The following is a 21,527-nucleotide window of genomic DNA, read 5'->3' as shown; positions in this document are numbered from 1 at the left end:
GACTGGGGGGGCTGGGCCCCCGTCCAGGGATGAGATCGGCCTCGGGGGCTGCTGGCACTGCCTGCACTCTGGGGAGGGATGCCTCTGGCTGGGCTGGGGGACCGTTGGCCTGGTTCTCCCGCGTTATTGCTCCCTGGCGGCAGGGAGCTTCCTGGCATGGCTTTCTGCTGTTCTTCCTTGGAGCGGGGTACAGCTTCCCCCTGGACATGCGGTCTGGGGTCCTTTGCGCTTTGGGGGGTCGCGGGGTGCCCTGGCTTCTGGGGGTGGGGGTCTCTGCTCGGGTTGATCCAGTTGCGGTTTGGAGGGCTGCGGTGGGATTGTGGGGCGATTGTCGATGCATCTTGATGCATTGTGCTTTTTCCCTGGGCAGGTTCTCTGAATGGCTGCTGGGCGTTTAGTTTGTGCATTGGGAGTCCGGGGGAGGCTTTTCCTCGTTAGCTGGGAGGGACCAGTTGTTTTGCTTCGTTGGCCTCGGATCCATGCTTCCCCATTTCTCTGTCGGCCGGTTGTTGGACCCCTCTGGATACTCAGGCATATAGTTCATTTTCGGGATGTGCAGTGTGCGTGCGGGGCAGGGCTGTGCTCCGGTTTGTTCTGGGCTTGTGCCTGGAGTTCTCGGCCCTTGACGAGTGGGTGGGTTGGTGGTGGCATGCAGCTGAGCTAGTTGATTTTGCCTCGTTGCTGGTTTGGCTGGTGTTGCACGGCGGCTGGGGGGCGTGCTGGGCATGGGGGATGTCGGCTGGCGTCGGCGGCCTTAGTTTTTTCCGGCAGTTGGGGGGACGGCGGACTTTTATAGGCGGGTGCACGGTGACCGTTGTGGCGCGTTTGCTGCCGGGCTGGGACTTGCTGCTGGTGTTTCTCTCTGCTGGCTTTCGCTGTCGTGTTATTCCGCTTGCTCTCTCTCATTTGCCCGACCTCGCACGCAGGATTCGCGGGGGGCTGCTGGGCATTGGGTGTCGCCGTGCTCGCGCAGTTTGCGTGTTGGGCTTGTTACTTGTGCATTGGTGTTGATGATTGCGTGGCATTTGGGCGTTTTGGTTGTTTGCTGCGTGGCGGTGGAGGGGGAGCACTGGTCTATGTTGTGTGCGCGCCGCGGTCGGCCCGGGCGCTGTTCTTCCGCTGGTTACAGGGGGTTGCGTTCCGTCGGCATTACGTTGTCAACTGGCATTTGGCTCGGGGTCTTCCGCGTTTCCATCGCGGTGCATCTGGGAGTCTTTGTTTTTTTTTCTTCTTTCTCCCACTCTCACTAACAACTACATTCTTTAACAAGCTTATGCGCACACACATGTACACACACACACATACAGACACATTCACCCACATGCACACAGACACACACAGTCTCACACATAGACACAAACAAATTTAGGATGTCCCTGGTAGAATTATTCCTGATGCTTTTCTTTCAGTTACTTATTTCAATTAATTATTATTCCAGCTCTCGTTGCTGTGCTGTGTTGCTTATTTATTGTGCGTGACTGTTTCTTGTTTTCATTTTTCTCTTAGTTGTCTTACTATGTCAGCTGTTTATTGCTGCTGTTCGGCTGGTTGTCTTTTACTATTATTATTATTTTTATTGTTTGTTTTTGTTTGTGTTTGTTTGTTGTTGTTTTTCTCCTCCCCAAGCCCCCTCTCTGTTCTATTACAGGTTTCGTTGCTTTCTGCAATTGGTGTTTCCCACTGCTTTTCCCTGTTGTCCCCACCTTCCATCCCCCTTCTCTTACAAGTCTTGTCCTTTCTCTGTGCTGTCTGTTTGTGCCCCCCTGTCCGGCCCGGTGACAAATCAATATATAATTAAATAAATAATAAAACAGACAAAGGAGTATATTAATACTCTCTTGTTAAAGTAAAATCTGTCTGGCACAATATGGTATCCAGGTCATCATACTCTATACCAGGCTGCTGGGCAGGACAGGTTTAAAAAAAACAAATACAAAAAAACAGATTACCCTAAAAAGACATGTAAAGAGGACTCCATTACCCAGTATGCCTTACCTGTATGCCCAGGAGTGCACTGACACAGGCTTCAGATGCGTCACAGATAGCTGTAAGGTCGTGACCTCCCTCAAGGGCCAAAACCAGACGACCCCCTGCCAGAGACATTAGTTGGCGGGTCAGGAAGCTGAAGCCTGTGGTAGACAAACACACAAAACACAAACAGAAATGTTAACCTCAAGTATTAACCATGTAAAAACAATAGAGCTTGGCAGGTAAGCTGCAATCATCAGACCACCTACTTTGTGGATTCCCGATAGCAACACACTACCTACTAATTGCCGTGACCATGAGAGTAAACGCTGGTGCGTCCTTTTAATGTTTTTAGTCAATTTTAACTGATGTCCACGATTTTTAACTGAGTAATTGGAGGCCCCACGTACTACGGAGGAGTTGAAACAAGCCACTGCTTCTATGAAAAGACATAAGTCACCGGGGCTTGATGGGATACCTCCAGAATTACTTTTAGCAATCTGGGATCTGATTGCCCCGTTGGTGCTTAAGTCTATTCAATATTCACTTGAGGTTGGTTATTTTCACAGAGATCAGAGGGCTGCATTGATCTCTGTACTGTAACTGGGAAGGATCTGTTAGATTGTGGGAGTTATAGGCCTTTTCCTTGTTAAACTCCAATGTTAAAATATATGCAAAGGCTCTTTCTAATAGATTGAATATATACGTATATTGTAAAGTTGATACATGAGGATCAGACTGGCTGCATCAGGGGCCGTCTGGCCTCAGATAATGTTAGACGCCTCTTGCATATAATTGACACTTCAAGGGATAAAAATACATGTGCAGTACTCAGTTTAGATGCTATAAAGGCCTTTGATAGACTGGAATGGAGTTACCTGTGGGCTGTGCTTAGGAGATTTGGCTTTGGACCCTCTTTTATTCATATGATCCAAACCCTGTATGCTAAACCTACAGTCTGTGTATCAACTGGCCACACAGTCTCTTCACAGTTCTGTCTTCAGAGGGGTACAAGAAGACAAGGTTGCCCCTCTTTCCAATTTGGTTTGCTTTTTCACTTGAGCCGCTAGCACAGGCTGTTAGGCAGAGCCCTTTGATCTCTCCAATTCATATTAATAATACTGTACATTACATTTCATTATTTGCAGATGATATTATCCTCTTTCTTTCAGATATTAATAATTCTGTACCACAAGATTTTTTATTATTTGAAAGATTTGTTTTTTTTTCCAGTTACAGAATAAATCGGGGGAAATCTATATTAATGCCTTTAGCATCAACTCCTCCAAAACTTAGTCTCCCTGCTTTTGTACCCATTAAGATTCAGTCCTTTGGCTTTAATTATCTAGGTGTGAGTATTCATCCCACTTTGATCAGCATATGTAAATACAACTATGATGTCTTGTTACAGAAGATTAAAAATTCTTTGAATAGATGGTCTCCTTTACAAATGGATCTCTGTGCTGAAAATGAATATTCTTCTTTGGGTAAATTTATTGTTTTCTTCTATTTTTTAGGGTTATTGATAAATTCTGTAGGGGAGAGCGGGGTATGTTGTCACACTTTTCACACCATCTAATATTTACTGAGCACCGTACATCACAATGGTACAAATGTTGAACCAAAGAATGAAGTCTTGGGCAAAAGTTTTGTATTCATTACATCTTCATATCTTATCTCATTATGGAGCTGTAGACTGTTGAATAGAGAGTGTGCACTTGTTGACAATTTGCCCCATCGGCAGGTAAGTTGTCACACTGGATTATCAAACAGTTAGAACACTTAATTGTGAATACTGATTTCAATTTCAATTTGTAACCAGAACTAAAAGTAAAATCAATCAACAATCAAGCCTAGGGAATTTGGAAAATAAATAATTTAATTCAAAACAAAAATGTTGGCAGAGCACACATTAAGTGGGACAACCTCTTTCTTTGAACTTTAAAATTAAACGTTCTCTGGTGTGCAAATAGATCTATGGTAATTGAATGTAATGCTGCAGATAACTTGCTTAAATGTACTGTATAACTTCTTAACTAAACAGATGTGGTGTTTAAACACACTAATGCAACAATGTGAATTTTGTGTTCGACCTACATATGTATCTGACTAATCAGACATGTCTTTAGTGTCACAGTTCTGGCACACATAAATTGCCTGGCCTGAGGTGCAAGCATCGCAGGCCCATTTGTTGCATTTCACACACTTAAACGTCTTCTTTCGAATATTGTATGAAAATGGCTCCACACAGATGATCCAAAAGAGATGTCGGCGGCTTACATCAAAATTCTTAGCTGTACTTCTGATTGATTTGTTCTTCAACTTCACCTGCCTGACTGCCTTTAACATTATGTCAGGTGGTGTACTGTCATTCTCTGTCTTCTGTTGATAATTTTCTTCCTTCCTTCAAAAACACATTCCTCCTTGCAATTACAAATTAATTACAAGCTTATTTGTCTGCTACCCTTGTTGCCTAACTAAATTAATAACTGGATCATGTAGTGTGTGTGTGTGTTTGTATCTACTAACATACTACATGCCAACGGTATAAGACCGTATATACTCTGTCATGAATTCAGTCTTGTCCAGGCATATGGCTGCTGCTGTAAACTACAGTGTGTAAGATTCTATTTACAGTATCATTTAATACTTGTGTCAGAGGTAATTACACAATTTCACTTAGTTTTTTGAGCATGTTCTATGTGTTTATTTGTACTGGGGCAAGTAATCACGTGTGACGACTTGCCCCAAAGTCATGGAGACAACTTGCCCCAAACTGACATGTGTGATAATGTTAGCTAAATCTCAAGGTTAGCTTAACATAGCACTTCAGCTGAAGTATCAAAAGACACGTTATTGTCTCCTCTACTTTGTGCAAAGTTATCATTTTGAACATTCATACCTAATAAGGTTGGAATACATAAAATGTAAAGTGCAAATGTTTTACTTTTGAAGCAAAAAAATAATAAAATTGTGCTCACCTCAGATTAGAGTGACCTTGACCACATGTGAACAGGAAGTTGAACATAGAAAAAGAAGTCACACAAAATGGCTATTTGATTTTTGACATAGAGCCTCTAGTGTTGGAGTTATGAGCAGTGTGACAACTTAGACACGAGACAACTTACCCCGCTCTCCCCTACACTCTTTGTATGGGATACTAAACGACCCAAAATACGTTTAACAACAATGCAGAACTGTAAATCTGCTGGTAGTTTAGCTCTTCCTAATTTCAAATTCTATTTTTGGGCTTTTCAGTTACGGTTGCTAAAGATATGGTTTGAACCTTCCTCAAAAATTTGATTGAACAAGAATTGGTTCATCCTTTGAGGAAAACTTACCTTTTAGCTTTAAACTTACCTTACCTTGTAGGTATTTTGTAATACCTACAAACTTACCATTTGTAGGTATTACGAAATGTAAAAGTACATTACTTCGTTTGGGACCCATTATAAAATGTTCTTTGGAAACATGGAAACAATCCTGTAAGTTTCTTGGATACAAGCATAAATTCCTATCTGGCACAACAACTATTTTTTAACAGGCTCTAAACCTTTTGTTTTCCCCTCCTGGTATTTTATCCAAATAAAGGTGTTTATACTTTTAATGACATCTTTAACTATATGGCCTGGCCTGGCCTGAGTGGCATTGCCTCTTGGGTGTAGGCGGACCCTCAGGTCTGGGCCCTAGGGGAAGATGGGCTGTTCTGTCCCTGGGCGGGGTCCTTGCCACTCCGGGTTAGGGTTAGGGGGGTTGTGCCAGCACTGGTCTATGTTGTGTGCGTGCCGCGGTGAGTCCGGGCGCTGCTCTTGCGCGGGTTACGCCTCTTGCGTTCCATCGGCATTGCGTTGTCAATTGGCATTTGGATGGTCGTTTTTATTTATTAATTTTTTTTGGAGTGTCGCGGTACATCTGGGAGTCATATACTTATTTTTTTATTATTTTATTTATTTATTCACCCACCCCTATTGGCTACTGGGGTTCTTGCCTGCCTGTTGCTGGGGTCGGGGTGGCACAGTTGTGGCGTCCCACTCTCACTAACAACTACATTCTTTAACAGGCTTATGCACACACACATGTACACACACACGCACACATACAGACACATTCACCCACACGCACACAGACACACACAGCCTCACACATAGACACAAACAAAATTAGGTTGTCCCTGGTAGAATTATTCCTGATGCTTTTCTTTCAGTTACTTATTTCAATTAATTATTATTCCAGCTCTCGTGGCTGTGCTGTGTTGCTTATTTATTGTGCGTGACTGTTTCTTGTTTTCATTTTTCTCTTAGTTGTCTTACTATGTCAGCTGTTTATTGCTGCTGTTCGGCTGGTTGTCTTTTACTATTATTATTATTTTTATTGTTTGTTTGTTTGTGTTTGTTTGTGTTTGTTTGTTTGTTGTTTTTCTCCTCCCCAAGCCCCCCTCTCTGTTCTATTGCAGGTTTCGTTGCTTTCTGCAATTGGTGTTTCCCTCTGCTATTCCCTGTTGTCCCCACCTTCCATCCCCCTTCTCTTGCAGGTGTTGTCCTTTCTCTGTGCTGTCTGTTTGTGCCCCCCCATCCCCATGTCTGCCCCCCGGAGACAAATCATAATTAAATAAACAATAAACAGCCAAAGGAGTATATTAATACTCTCTTGTTAAAGTAAACTCTGTCTGGCAAAATATGGTATCCAGCTCATCATGCTCTATACCAGGCTGCTGGGCAGGACAGGTAAAAAAAAAACAACAAAATTTTTTTTTTTCTCTTCACGGTTCGTCTTATTTTTTTTAAATCTTAGGTTGCGCTCTGCTCTTAGGGCTTGGGATACAGAGCTGAGTAACCATCCCTTGCCTGAACATCTACAGAAAGCTACACAAAACCAGGGTGTGGTTACTAGATTGTATAATGTATTTGCTATACATAAGGCTCCAGGTTTAGATTTTATCTCAATCTAGAGTAGGGAGCTGGGTGAAATTGGATTGGGAGACTATTTGGAATAATATTTTTGTTTCATCAAAAAAATTGGCTCATCAGTTAATACATTTTAACTTTACCCACATGGTCTAAATAACACCTTGCAGGGCTTTTTTGATGAAGTTTTCTAATGATAAATTGTGTAATCAATGTAGCACAGCCTCTGTTGGTGACTACAGGCACATGTTTTGGGAATGTCCACATATTATGGGGCTCTGGACATATATAGTAAAAGTGCTCTCGAGGATTTTGTTGGTTAATCTGCCTTTGTCCCTTCTGTTGCTGGCAGATGACTCTGGTGTGGCGCTTGACACATACCAGAGAAGAATTTTAATGTTAGCATTTACAGCTGGTAAAAAAATTATTTTAAAAGGTTGGTTTGAATTGAACATTAATTATACATCTGCCTGGATGCTTTCTTTCTCGGACATTTTACTTTTAGAACGTGCCATAGCAAGATTTCACAATGCAACTGTATACACAATCAATCACTGGTCAGCTGCTATTAATTCTGTTAAATCCCTGATGAGGTAATTGTTTATTGTATATTTTTTGTGTTATGTTTTGTGTGGTGTGCAGCAGTAATTAATTGTTTTATGTTGTTCCCCTTCGCTGTATTTGCTTGATTTGGTTGATGTTAATTATGAATGTGCTGGTGTTGTTTAATTATTTATTATTTGTTTGTTTTGTTGTTGGAAAATTGAATAAAAAACCAACTACTTGTCAGCTAGAACCTCTTACTACCATCTTGGTAAAAGCCTGCTCACCCTCTCTCTCCTCCCCATCATTATACATTCCGTTCTCTCTTCTGCTCATTTCTAAAATCAGCTGCTATAACTACTATACTTAAGAAACCTGGTGCAGACCCCAACAATTTCAACAACTTTTGTCCTATTTCTCATCCTCCTTGCTCCCTTTGACACCATCTCCCATAACATCCTCTTTGACAGATTAGTATCTCTTGGTATCACTGCTTTAAATCAAATCTCTCTGGCTGCACTCAGTTCATCCAACTCAGAACTTAAAAATCACAGCTATCTCCTATCACTATCTGTGTTCTCCAGGGCTCTGTCCTGGGGCCCCTTCTGCTCATCATCTATCTACTTCCTCTTGGCTATATCTTCCGTAAATTTAACATCCATTTCCACTGCTATGTGGATTACACCCATCTCTACCTGTCCACCAATCCTACCCCCACCCTCTCATCCACCTCCCTCTCTGATTGCCTCATGGAAAAATACTGGTTCTCCTGCAACTTCCTAAGTGACAAAACCAAGGTTCTCCTCATTGGCACCAAATCCACTTTGACAAAACTTGACAGATTTTCTCTTACCACTGACAACTCCTCAGTTTCCCCCTCCCCTCAGGTCAAGAGTCTTGGTGTCATCCTCGACAGCACACTTCTTTTGAAGCTATCATTAATAACGTTGCTCGGTCTGCATACTTCCATTTACGTAACATTAATCGCCTCTGTCTCTCTCACCCACTAGTACAGCCACTCTTGTTCACATCCTGGTTACATCCCGCATTGATTATTGTAATTCTCTTCTCTTCGGTCTTCCTCTCAAATTCATACATAAACTTGTTCATAAACTTGATCAGAACTCTGCTGCCTGTATCATCATCAGAACCTCTTCTATTTAACATATTTCTCCTGTCCTTCAGCAGCTTCATTGGCTCCCAGTTAAATACCTGATATAAATATACTGATTTCAAGACTCTGCTCCTGACCTTCAAAGCCATTCACAACCTCGCTCCTCTGTACCTCACTGACCTCCTTTATATGAACACACACACTCGTACTCTTAGGTCTTCTTCTTCTATTCTCCTCACTGTACCTCCTGCCCGTTTGACCACTATGGGGTTTAGAGCCTTCAGCTGCTCTGCCCCTCGTCTCTGGAACTCTGTTCCACCAGACATCCATAACATTGACTCACTTTCCATTTTTAAATCCCACCTGAAAACGCATCTTTTTAAACTGGCATATCCAACGTGATCACTGTTTATCTGGTCACAGCAATCTTTGGTTCCCAGTTGTTTATGTACCCTGATTTTATGAACTGTAATTTTAGTTTTTGCTAATTTTATTGATTTATTTTATTGTTTTGTTGCTAATTTTATTGTGTTTTGTGAGGTGACCTTTATTGTTCTGAAAGGTACCTATAAATAAAATGTGTTGTTATAATAATAATAATAATAATAATACTGGTTACATCAGCGAGGTACTGTAGTAGGCACAACTTCTGCTCTTTGGTCCATGTTTGACAGGAACTGTAATAATATATTAATATCTCCACAGGACCGCAAAGTAAAGTTCTTATTGGCATCCCTTGCTAAAAATGAGACCTTGAGGTAAAGACTGTGCAGTCTGTGGTAGAGATCCATGCTTACATTTGGAAGAGACCTTGTATCCTCCCAGAGGAGCAGGGTTGCCCTCTGCGGCATCAAACCCAGCCGACACAAGAACAACATCTGGGGAGAACTCCTGCGCAATGGGCATCACCACAGACCTGTGAGAAAACAAACACACAGGCCACTGTAACTTCAAGGGACTGGGAAGAGATGGCTGTGTTGTTGTAATTTCTACTGGTTGCCCATATAGGTAGATACATGTCATATATTACACAACACTCAGGATAATGCCAGTGTGCATTTTATTTTCCTTTTTACCACTAATATCAATGAATAGTCTGTGTTTTGTCATGTAATGTCTGTTCTACTTCAGGTTTGTTTAATCTACTGGCTGTAATGTACCCTCAATATGCAATCACTGTTGGCATGGAAAAATGTATTTGTATCAAATCTAAAAAAGGCATACAAATGAATCTATTGTGTCTCTGTTGGAGAACCTGCACAGTCTCAAATAAGACAAGTGTACTTGACAAAGTCAAATTGTTTTGTCAGCGCTTATAAGCAAGGCAAGGCAAGTTTATTTTTCTGGTATATTTCAACAACAAGGCGATTCAAAGTGCTTTACATAAAACATAAAAGCAAAATAGGGAAACATAAAAAAGACATAGTTAGACAAAGTTAAATTTACTGTGCAATGTAAGTTATTAATTTACAACCTTACATTTGATTTAATTAAAGGCAGTGGTAAAAAGAAAAGTCTTCATCTTGATTTAAAAGAACTGACAGTATCAGCAGACCTGCAGTTTTCTGGGAGTTTGTTCCAGATATATGGAGCATAAAAACTGAATGACAGACAGAATGAGACCTGTCCCTGACTACCTGAGAAATCTGAATGGTTCATAACGTAACAGAAAATCTCCAGAAGTGGAGTGGCGTGATTCACTTTTTTGGTCTTAGTGAGGACTCGAGCAGCTGCTTTCTGAATCAGCTGCAGCTGTCCGATTGATTTTTTAGGTAGACCTGTAAAGACACCGTTACAGTAGTCGAGTCGACTGAAATGCAGTTTTTCAAGGTCCTGCTGAGTCCTTTAATCCTTGATATATTCATCAGGTGATAATAGGCTGACTTTTTAATTGTCTTAATGTGGGTGCTAAAATTCAGGTCTGAGTTCATGACTACACCAAGATTTCTGGCTTGGTTTGTGGTTTTAACATTACTGATTGAAGCTGAGCACTGACTTTTAATTCTTCTTCCTTGGCACCAAAAACAATGACTACAGTTTCATCTTTGTTCAACTGAGCTGCTCGGTGTTGTTTGTGGACTTCAAACAGATAAATATTTCCTTAATGCTATTGTTGTTAGGGGAGTGCTGCTGCCCCGGGGAGAAGAGAGAGACTCAATTCTGCAGCTGATGCTGTCGGCGGAGTTCAAAGCAGGAGTGTGTGAGTCTGTTTCCCATTAGAGGCTTGTCACTCTCCTCACGTCATTGACAACACAGAGAAAAGACAAAAAACAGCCCATCTGGGATCCATTTCCCTTCATTACTCTGCCTGGGGACTTTGGAGACATCCCTCCCTCCCCTTCATACACACATACATATTCAAACACACATGCACATTTCCAAACACACACTGCATGCAAATGGACAACATAAGCTCCTAGACAAAAATGAGGACAGAGATAAATCACACATTCCAGCATGAGCATATACACTCAAATACACAACACAAAGATACATAGATGAATTTTCATACATACAATGGTGGTGGTGGTGTGTGTGTGTATCAAGCGACAACCTCCGGCTCTCACTTCCGATACCAATACGGAAATATCTGAAACTGCAATTCATCGAGTGGCCACTTCAGACTGGCTGCAGAAGGGAGTGAATCTCCATTGACCCCCATGTTAAAATGCCCAACTTCTTAGCAGAATAAAACATGTTTACAGCCTGGGTCAAAAAATGGTTTTAGTGCATATCGCTAATTTTGTCCTTCGTGACAACTGTGAGGGGGGTGAATTTTTTTAATTTGTGTGTGTAATTTTAATATTTTTATAACTCACCTTTTTAAATTATATGAAGCCTTAAAGTTCTGCATTATTAGGGGAGTGGCCGCTTTAATTAACAGACGCCATTAGCCGCTGCCACTGTTAGCACTCGATCCGCCATCTGTTAGCCTCACTCAGCTACACGGAGCTCTGAGGCTCAGCCTGTTGGAGCCTTTTGGACATTTCTACATGCAGATACCAGATGAATAATGGCAGGCTGTGCAGGTCGTTGGAGAGAGAACCTCCAGGAAATCCGTGTTCTACTTGATGAGTGAAATTCCTGTATTTTATTTATGTGTTAACATTTAACAGGTATCGCTGTCGGCATATAGCTTGTTAGCTTAACGTTAGCTTGTTGCGGTAATTAGCCATTAGTGTAAGTAACGTTAAGTAAGTTAGTGTGTTCTAACCGCAGCTTTTAATGAGTCAAAGACAAGTCAGCAAGAAGGGAGAATCCAAAATCTAACGTTATTAGATTAACCTTAGTGTTAGACATTAGGGTGATAATGCTTTGAAGAAAAGGCGTCTGTGTGAAGTTGTAAGTAAAGGCTCAGCTCTCAGTTAGCTGACGTTATGTTAACGGTAACCTTTACTAATGGGCGATGTGAGATTTAGTTACGTCCTGTAACAGAATCACTGTTCAGTTAGATACTAGTCAGATACTATTGTAAGTGGCTGCACCTGATCCCGATGGACAAGAATGGTTTAAAGGCAGAGAGCCGAGGGGGGAGCGGCTGCGGTGTTCTGCCTGAAACTGTCCCGCCGAGGAGCACCGATGCCAATATTTGAGCTAGCTGTCTTTCCCGAGGAGAGCCGTGTACCTTCAAGCGTAACATTACTGTTTAAAAACAATAACGTTATACTATTCTTTGTGGGGTTCATCAGTGGGAATGATTGATTCAAAGTACATATTGAAGGACGTTCAGTCTCATCAATAAGTTATTACACTTAGTAGATGTAGCATTCCTTGAGATTCAGCAAACACTCTGAGGTGATAACTGCATTTGATCAGTGACGTTTCTGGAAGCTTAAGAGATGGATGCATTATTCGGCAGAACAGCTGTTGTAGGCTACCTGCAGAGGTTTACATCCACCTTTTTTGTCAGCATATAATGCGAGTTATGCATGCAGACAGGTAGCTGTGCTTTAAGTAGGGCGATGGTTTAGTTAAAGCAAGAAATTAGGTGTGTGAGAGTTCAATAAGAAATATAAAATAAGATCCTTATAATAAACGTTCAATAAGATCTGACTTGAGTAGTTATTATTGCACAGTGTCCAGCAGAAAACCGTAGATTGCACATATTAGTAAACAGTGTATTTTACATTGCCACCCCCTAATTACTGTCACATGCCGGAGAAGTTATCATGCTGAGGCGATCTCAGAGTTCAGTAGCTTTATGGCTCTTTGGAAGAAGCTGCTTAACTGGTTACCCACTGTTGTCTTTACAGGTGCCAGAGGAGCTGATTGCAGAACCCTCCAGATGTGATTAGCTGTGTCCAGCTCTTCAGGAGAGAACAGCTCCAGCTTCCAGCTCTTCAGCTCCTGCTTTTCTTTTTACTCACACCACCTGAACACTACTGACGTGAAATTATGACACTGGGTTCTTATCAACAGATTCTATCATTATAATAACTCCCAACACATTTCAAGTCATACAAAACTACTACCTACATTTGTAACCTTTTAATAGTTTAATTTATTAAACTATGGCTTTTGTATTAGGAAGACTGTTAATTGGAACTAATTATACATAATAAAATCATTCTTCATTCATCATCAGTTTCATATTTTAATTTTAAATAGTGTGATCTAAACTTAACAATATATTATAGTTAACAGCTGTAAATGAAAATATTAAGATGGTATTTATAGGCTAACATCTTACATATATGTTAGTAGAAAGTAAAAAATGAAAGGTTGATGTTTTATACCGTTTTATTTTGACATTTCTTTAAGAGACAAATGTGACATTGACTGAGAAGTTACTCTGTCGTGGAAAAACAATTATCTGCACGCTGAATAGTTGTGAAGCCAGTAGTTGTGATGTCATTGCGACCTCTGAGAAGGTCTCGTGTGGTTTACATTGTATAGACTCATCTATTCACTACATGTGCATTCGGTCAGCTCTGAGACCTCAGAGTTTGCAACGTCACAATAAAAACCACCTAGTGGGATTCATAATTACTCTGTGCAAATCATTCTTTGTTTCAGCACTTACCCACAGGATGGTTTGGATGTGCCCACATTATTCTGTGTTTAAACTAGACTTATATCAGAGCAGCAAACAAGGCACTCTTCAGAAACTTCAGGCTCTGTTATACAGTATATGGGTACTGGGTGTATGGCTCCTTATTTATCTTAAAGTATAAGGTAGAAAGTAAAAATACTCCCGCACACACACAAATACACTGCATAATTACTTTTCAACATTTCATGTGAAACATGTTTGGGAGTATTTTCACTTTTTAACTTATAATAGACTGATGTTTTTAAGCAAGAGTTCAGTTTTAATGTTTCATGTTTTATCTGTGGTATACTCTTCAGTAAGTAGTAAAGACAGGGAGTGCTAATATATATAGAATTTATTACAAGTGAACCATAAACCATATCTTTGTTTAAATGGATCTATGATACAAATATGGACAACATTTAAAAGTCAAAGTAAACAGAAGGAGAGATGGCTTTTCCACGTCAGTCCACGCCAAGAGATACAGACTTCCACGACAATAACAAGGCTTCCAGGTCTCACCAGGTGGGACATCTGATCCACAGTGTGACTCTTCGAGGAAAATGTATAATAAATTCTTCAGGTGAAAATATAAAGTAAATACAGATGATTCTTTAATAAACAGAATATTGTGGTGAAGTTCATTTTCTAACGTAATTTAATTCAAAAAGTGAATATTTGATATATTCTAGATTCATTACACAAAGCATTTGACGAAGCATTTCAAACCCTTTTTGTTTTCATCTTGATGATTACTGTTTACAGCTCATGGAAATAAAAACTCCACTATCTCAAAATGTATAAATATTTTAGAATAGCCTAAATACATGTTCTGTATTATAAATTATACAGAAATAACTGGAGAAGAGCTCTCTAATAAGCTAATTAACTCAAAACACCTGCAAAGGTTTTTGAAGCCTGTAATCTCTCAGTCTGGTTCTGATGCTCATAAAGAACTTTTCCTCAGTATTCTAATTTTTTGAGATGCTCCTCTAAAAGATGCCTCAGTGTTTTAATGTGACAGCACAATTATGTCACATAAGTGGGAGAAAATGGAACAAGGGACACTCTTTAAATTTTTTTGTGTTGTCCTTTTAAGACATAAAATTTTACATCATCTATCAAATGTCCAGTAGCCAAGACTAGCAACGTTATTTTAGACTCAAAGTTTAAGCTTTGAGTAGCAGATGTGGAGGCATCAGAACCTCAACAAGAATCTTGTGACAAATATAAAAAGTACCTTTCTCTCACAAGTGTCCTATTCCAGACAATAATCTCACACAGCCCTGCCGACAGCAGCAACGTTACTCAAAATAGCGGTGTGGAGAATTAATTAATCTGATAACATTTTACGTTTTACAAGATATATAGCTTCCATCATGTAACTGAGGACGTTTATTACAAGTAAGTTAACATACTGAGGTGACGTCCAAATAAACGATTTGTAACGGCATGTAAAAGGGTTAATTGATTTGCTTGAAATTGTTCGTTTGAGCTGTAACGTTAAGTAAACTTAAGGTAATTAATAACTGATTCATAGATAACTGTTAACATTGGTCTCAACAAAATCTTAAGTTAGTGTTAGTGTTAATAACGTTACCACATTTATAAATTAATAACCATTTATACCAAGTATAATGTCAATAACACATATGTGAGTTATTTTAATATTTTCCGGTGTCTTACCTTGACTGTGAGCTGGTAATGTTGGTAAACTGGTAACAGCAGGTTCCAACCGGTTCCAAACTCCACCGTACAGCACCGCAGAGTAGCATGTAGCATTAGCTCCTTAGCATGAGCTAACTCGGTCACGTCGAGCTAGGCGGGAGTGGTTTCAGCAACACGTCACCTCAGCTCCACCTACGACCTGCCTCTTTGCCCATTTTTGGTTATCTGGGAGTGACGCGCGGTGACGCGCTGCCAAGATGGCGCTGGCCAGCTCTGCCAATTTTGAGCTTCAAAACGGCTCTTCAGAAACCAATGGGTGACGCTACGTCCGTTTTTATATACAGTCTATGGTGTGTGTGTATGTGTGTGTGTGTGTGTGTGTTTTTCCTCCTACAGATTATTCAACATCCATCCATCTATCGTCAACCGCTGACCGGGGGTCACGGGGGGCTTGAGCCAATCCCAGCTGACACCAGGCGATGGACAGGTCGCCAGTCCATCACAGGGCCCCAAAAGAAATTTCTTTTCAAAACATCTCAAAATGTTGCCTGGTATTTGTTCTCAGTAAATGCAGTGCAGTTTCCCCTTAACATGATAAGTAATTTACAACTCTATTCTGGAAAACAGCATGTATCAAATAGACTAGATTAAAAAGAAAGATCAGTTATTTTCACTTAGTGAATGTCACATTGATACTGTACATCAATGTAATATTTGTTCCTTGAATGCTAAGGGTTTCTCCTTGTGTTCGTAGAGCTTGGACTGGGTTGATGACTGTTCATAGTTTGGGTCTGTAAAGCTAATTAAGATATTGAATGTGATATTGTGCTCTACAATTAAAATGTACTACATATCTGGCAAGTCCACTTTAATTGCATGTCATTCCCCCTCACTACCCACATTACCTGTCGTGTCTCACTCTATACTAGCTAGTAAAGGCAATAAGTAAACCACAAATATTAAATTATGTCAAGTTCTTTTTCTCTCATTGATCTGTTTGTTTCCTGCATTGGTAGAAATATCAGTTTCTACAGCACTCAGTTCAAGTTTCACCTTGAGTCTGTGATTCCAACTCACATTGCATCTTAAAATTTGTATTATCTTCTATAACTGAGCAGACAATTATCTGAAACGTTTTGATTGTAAACTCAGCATCTGGAACTCTAGGCAGATTGAAAAAAACAGAGAACTACTTAAAACTTTTATTAAGTCCAGATCTGAATACTAGGACATTTGACTGGCATTATATGATAAAAATGATACTTTGGTTTGATTTGTTGTTCCCACTGAATGCTCTCGACTTTTCCTATGATGACTTTGGAGACCGGTTCAAGAAAATGTCGTCATTAAATACTTTTCAAATTATCTTCTGAAAAAAAAACAAACATGTATTTTATCATGATATCAAGCTCTGGAAGGTTCAAACCTACTTGGAGAACACAGAAACTCCACGAAGTCCAAAATTTTAGGGAGGTCTTTTAGCATGAAAACACTGAAACCAGCATTACTTCGTTCCCCTTCGAGGGAACTCGAACTGCGTCGGTGACGACACTATGGGAACACCTCTGGGCGTGGCAGGGCTGAAATCATGAATGAAACTACTCCAATCCTATTGGCGTTGCTAACGGTAGCGTGTGACGGCGTAACTGGAGGCATATATAAGCACACCGGCACACCGGACACATTAGCTTTTTTCTATTCAGCAGGCACTCTGGCTTGTTTGAGACTACTCAGAAGAAAGCTACCACAAGAAGTTCTAGTTACCTGAAAGGAGAAGCAGATGAGATGGCTGGTGAGCAGTTCAGGCAGTGTGTCTTTCCATGCCCGGGCTACATCACGGCTGGGGACACTCATGCCCTGTGTGTTTCCTGTCTGGGTATGCCGCAGGCCTAGGCAGCTCTCGAGGGGGCTGCTTGCGACCATTGCGAGGCCCTGCCCCTGAGGATGCTGAGGTCCCGTGCGGCTCTCTTTTCTGAAGACGGCGCGGCGGCTTCGGTCATGGGGCTCCCAGTGCGACATCTCCGAGGGCATCGCGATTGCCGAGGCTTTTCCCGTTCCTTGTCTGCTGACTCCGCCTCCTCTCTTTCCCGTTCGGGAGTCCGTTCTCGGCTTCTCCCGCCCGAGGTATGAGTTTGGAGAGGCTTGCACAGTCTGATTCTGAGGAAAGGCTAGACGTGCTTAGCATCATGGAGGATGACTTCCGGGAGCTGGGCTGACGTCATCAGTCCGCGCCCAGCTGTGAGAGGCGGGGCAGGAGCCGCAGGCCGGCAGTAACCTCAATGAGCTTTTCTGCAGCCTGAGCGCCACCCGCGCGTTCTTTCCTGATTTGCACAATGAGTTATGTAAATCATGGAACAGACCAAAAAAAAAAAAAGCTGCTCTGCACGGCTGTCTGTGTCCCCTCTGCTGGTCTACAGCAGACAGAAACTAAGCAGCAAATCCTTGGGGGAAGGAAGCTTTCTCCCACCCTTGCTGCATTCCTTCAGATGTCGGCGCTCCCCACCAAGCCGTGTCGGACGACATCCGCTTTGGTGGGCAAGGCCTACATGGCAGTGGGTCGAGCTGGTGCCAGCCTGCACACTATGGCCATCTTGCAGGCGTACCAGGCCGATCTTCTCAAGACTGTGACCTAGGTGGAGGTCCCTCTGAGGAGGACCTGACTGAGCTCCGTAGAGCTGCGAACTTAACACTCTGTGTTACCAAGCATTGGCTGCTCCATGGCAGCATTGGTGGCTACGGAGCGCCATCTTTGGCTCAACCTCTCGGGCATCCAGGGGAAGGAGAAGGCTTTTCTCCCCTCTCTCCTACTGGCCTGTTTGGTGAGGCAGTGGATGCTGTCGTCAGCAGGTTTCAGCACGCTGAAACGCAGGGAGAGGCGTTTGAGCAATATCTCCCCCGCCGGTCTGGGTCCAGGACGGCGATGGCTGAAGAGAGACGAGCTCAGCCCTCATCTAGCTCCTACAGCTGGAGCCAGAAGCGAAGCGTTGCTTCCCGTAGTCCCCCTCAACAAACCTGGGACGTGAGGCGGCGCTCTCGCCCACAGCCCCCCGAGAGGCTGACCGAGGTCCCCTCCCTCGTGGCGGCTCAGGCAACTGGCGCTGTTTTTCCCGCCGTCTTGGCGCTCGGGACACGCTAGCCGCCAGCGAGCTCTCACCAGTCTGCCAGCCTCAGGGGTTGCAGCTGGAAAACGATCGGGCTCACACACCGTGGGTCGCCAGCGAGTTTTCCCTAGCGGTCCTCCGCTTCAGGGTGCCACCGGGGACCTACGCATAACACCGGCCACCAGCCCCGAGGGGCTGCTGGCTGGTGCCAGCCATGGAGGTCAACTGTTCCCCCTCAAGAACACTGGATGCGCAATTCCCTACTTTGGATTTTTCTTATTGGAAAATCTGTCCCTCTGTTGCTCTGCTCCAAAGAAAGGTCCAAGGTCAGGGTCATACTATAAGATGCAGTCCTGGAGCTGGTAAAGAATCAATGTTTTGCTATTGTTTTTGCATAAGGGTCTCTTGATTGACTTCTTGACTTGATTGTCTCTTGAAAATCCTCAAATGAGCAGTATTATGTTTGAATAAATTTCACATTGATTTTCAGTGATCTGGAGGTGATGACAGTAACGACAAAAATTAAATGCCACCTATTTTGTAATTTCATTAGGTATAAGATCATGGCCCATTGTGTGTTTGTGCTCATGAACTGTATATAAACTATGAATGCTTAAGTGTATGCACACAGTTTCCCCCAATTATGTCTGCAACTTTGCCACAGTTTCCTGATAGATGCACCAGGCAACCGAAAAGCCCACACTACTGAACCTTAATTGGTGCCAAACTCCCACTACAGACAATCATCCAAGCCACAAGCAGGAAATAATGGTTTGTAATCTGTCAAACATAAGACCTAGAAACTATTTACTGTAAAGCATCTGAAGTTACTGGAAACAGGGAGTGCCAGACACAAATGACAAGGATTATTAATTACCCAAGAAGTACGTCAGAGGCAATGTTAAGCTGTGCAGAGGCTCAACTGAAGTGTCTTTGTTGTGGCTCAGTGTAAAGGAAATGAGATTGTGTGATCACAGCTCCACTAAATACCCTTATCCTGATCAATGAAAACTGAAACAAATCCATATCTAACGTACTTACTGTAATATTCCCCCAAACCAGCTGAGTGGTATGTGCCATGGATAAGTATACCAATGCAAGTGAACCAGTGTAGTAATTTGCACTAATTTACTGACTCCATGGTGATCAGAGATGGCCATGGAGTACACAACTCTTACTAAACTACAAGTAGCCTACAAGTCATTTTCACAGCAGTGTGGGATTACAATTACAACACAATGCAATGACAAAATAACCTTACCGCAGCCATTAGGACAGTTAGCCTGCAGACTGCATTAGGAAACTATGCTAGCTACAAAACAATGTCAAATAGCTTATGCAGTGCTGTATGACAGTGAGTGATAACTAGCAGTAGGTGACAGTATCGCTTTATGATAGCGTTATGATTATGGTATCACTATTGACCTTAATTAAAGTAATCATCATCATTGTCACTACGGCATAGCACACACCCTACCCAAGGGCGTCACTTTGTGTTGAAAAGTGGTGGGGACATTTAAGAGCTCAGATTAGGGACAAAATCCCTGAGATGTGACATTGCACAAGATTGGGGTCATAAGAACAAGACAAGAATATATTTTTATAGGCCTACTATTATAAATAATAAATATTTATTGATGATATTAACAATTGGGGGGTCTGGGGGTTTCTCCCCTAAAAGATTTTTAGCATTAAACACTTAATGCCCTGCATTCTGGAGACATTTTTTGCACCAATTTATGGTATAAATGTTTTTATTTATATAAAAGGGAAGCACAAAATTCAGGTAACCGGTGACAATTCAGAATATAAAAATATTATAGGGCAGTAATCAGTAGCTTATTTTTTTTGGACAACACAGAGGTTTCTTGCATTGCAGGCTTACTGTGCAAATCAATCTTTCTCATAGCATTTTTATTTGTTAATTAACATTTCTTGGTGCAAGCCATTTTTCAGAACTTTTTTAACAAATGCTCTCAAAAAGTGATGTCCCCAGCATCCCCAGTGTAAATGATACATATGACCCTACACCTCCCTGCTCCCTCCCTACAGGTTGAGCTACTACATGTTTATCACTTCACTTATACTCCTGCTCTCTCTGTCCCTCAGCCCTGTCACAGTGACTTTGTCACTCTGCTCTGCTGTCTCACACCTCCTCCTCTACCTGGCAGTGGCCATGGCTTTACTCCTTCAAGTGCCTGTGTCTGCACTGTACTGCAGCTGATGTTGAAGCTACTGCAAATACACGGTTATTTTCGCATTTGACGGCAGCCGTCTGAAGAATTTATTTTTTTTGGCCCGCAACACAAGAAACAGAGAGGAGAGGGGGAGGGACTGGGGGCTAGTAAAAGATGTGATTGGGCCACCACAATGTCAGTTATTAAATAACCCAATGGGCCACTGTCTGTGTTTTATGGGCTAATTGTTGGACCATTTTTTAAAAACAGTTAGGGTATATAAAAAAATAATTTATGTTCCACCGGCCCCAAAGGTTTGTTGGCTCACCGGGCATGCCAGATTACAAGTCCACCCCTGGGCAAAACAATGTTGCCTAATCTATCAGATTTCACATCCAAGAAACGAATTAAAGATAAAAATATAAAATATCTGCTTTTAATTTTTGTTGGGTTAACTTTTATGCTGAAAAAGAAAAAAATTGCTCACGTTCTTTACATCTGGAAAAAATGTTGCTCCATCCTTTATGAGAAGAAATTGCAGTAAAATTATAAATAATTTGTAGAATATATATGAAAAAATAAAATTAAAATAAAAAACAATAAGGAAGCAAGATTCAGACAATTTAGACTTTCTGTTGTGTATCACAGACACAACTAGAAAATATCCACACTTCCACTCCAACTTCACAAACTCAGATGAGACTTCCCAAAAGAGTTCAAAAAGCTATTTCCTTTTCTTATGTACTAAATTAGACAACCGGTAGTGTACAATAGTCTGGAAAGTTTCTCTACAATTCTATCAAACATGGGAACACCACAACATACAAATGGGAAACAATTTCAAGAGAAAAATCAGCAAAACTGAGTGGATTTAATAAATGCAGATCCTTCAAATAGACGCAAGGGGTCACTGAATGTGTAATATAAAAATTATGTGAATCATCTTTTGCAATGTCTAGATCTCAACACAAATGAACACCAATATGAGATTTTGAAGCAACATGGGACGGTTTCATTCCT

The 21,527-nt window shown here is 41.6% G+C and overlaps 1 protein-coding gene across 5 annotated transcripts in view; it reads right to left on the bottom strand.

Annotated features, from left to right (window-relative positions):
- The window catches only part of hdac7a (histone deacetylase 7a), a 116,250-nt gene that overhangs the window by 4,464 nt on the left and 90,259 nt on the right, over positions 1 to 21,527 (bottom strand). For all 5 annotated transcript variants that reach the window (XM_038723398.1, XM_038723399.1, XM_038723397.1 and 2 more), the window contains 2 exons: positions 9,327 to 9,445; positions 1,996 to 2,129 (listed from right to left, as the gene is read on the bottom strand). In XM_038723398.1, the coding sequence (XP_038579326.1) occupies positions 1,996 to 2,129; positions 9,327 to 9,445 (253 nt within the window). The remainder of the gene's footprint in view (positions 1 to 1,995; positions 2,130 to 9,326; positions 9,446 to 21,527) is intronic.

The sequence above is a fragment of the Micropterus salmoides genome, unplaced genomic scaffold, assembly GCF_014851395.1.
Source record: "Micropterus salmoides isolate LMB-PRFRI ecotype aquatic unplaced genomic scaffold, ASM1485139v1 Ms_hic_scaffold_16, whole genome shotgun sequence".
Classification (NCBI taxonomy): domain Eukaryota; kingdom Metazoa; phylum Chordata; class Actinopteri; order Centrarchiformes; family Centrarchidae; genus Micropterus; species Micropterus salmoides.
The sequence above is the reverse complement of the archived record's forward strand: the minus strand, read 5'-3'. Positions and strand labels throughout refer to the sequence as shown.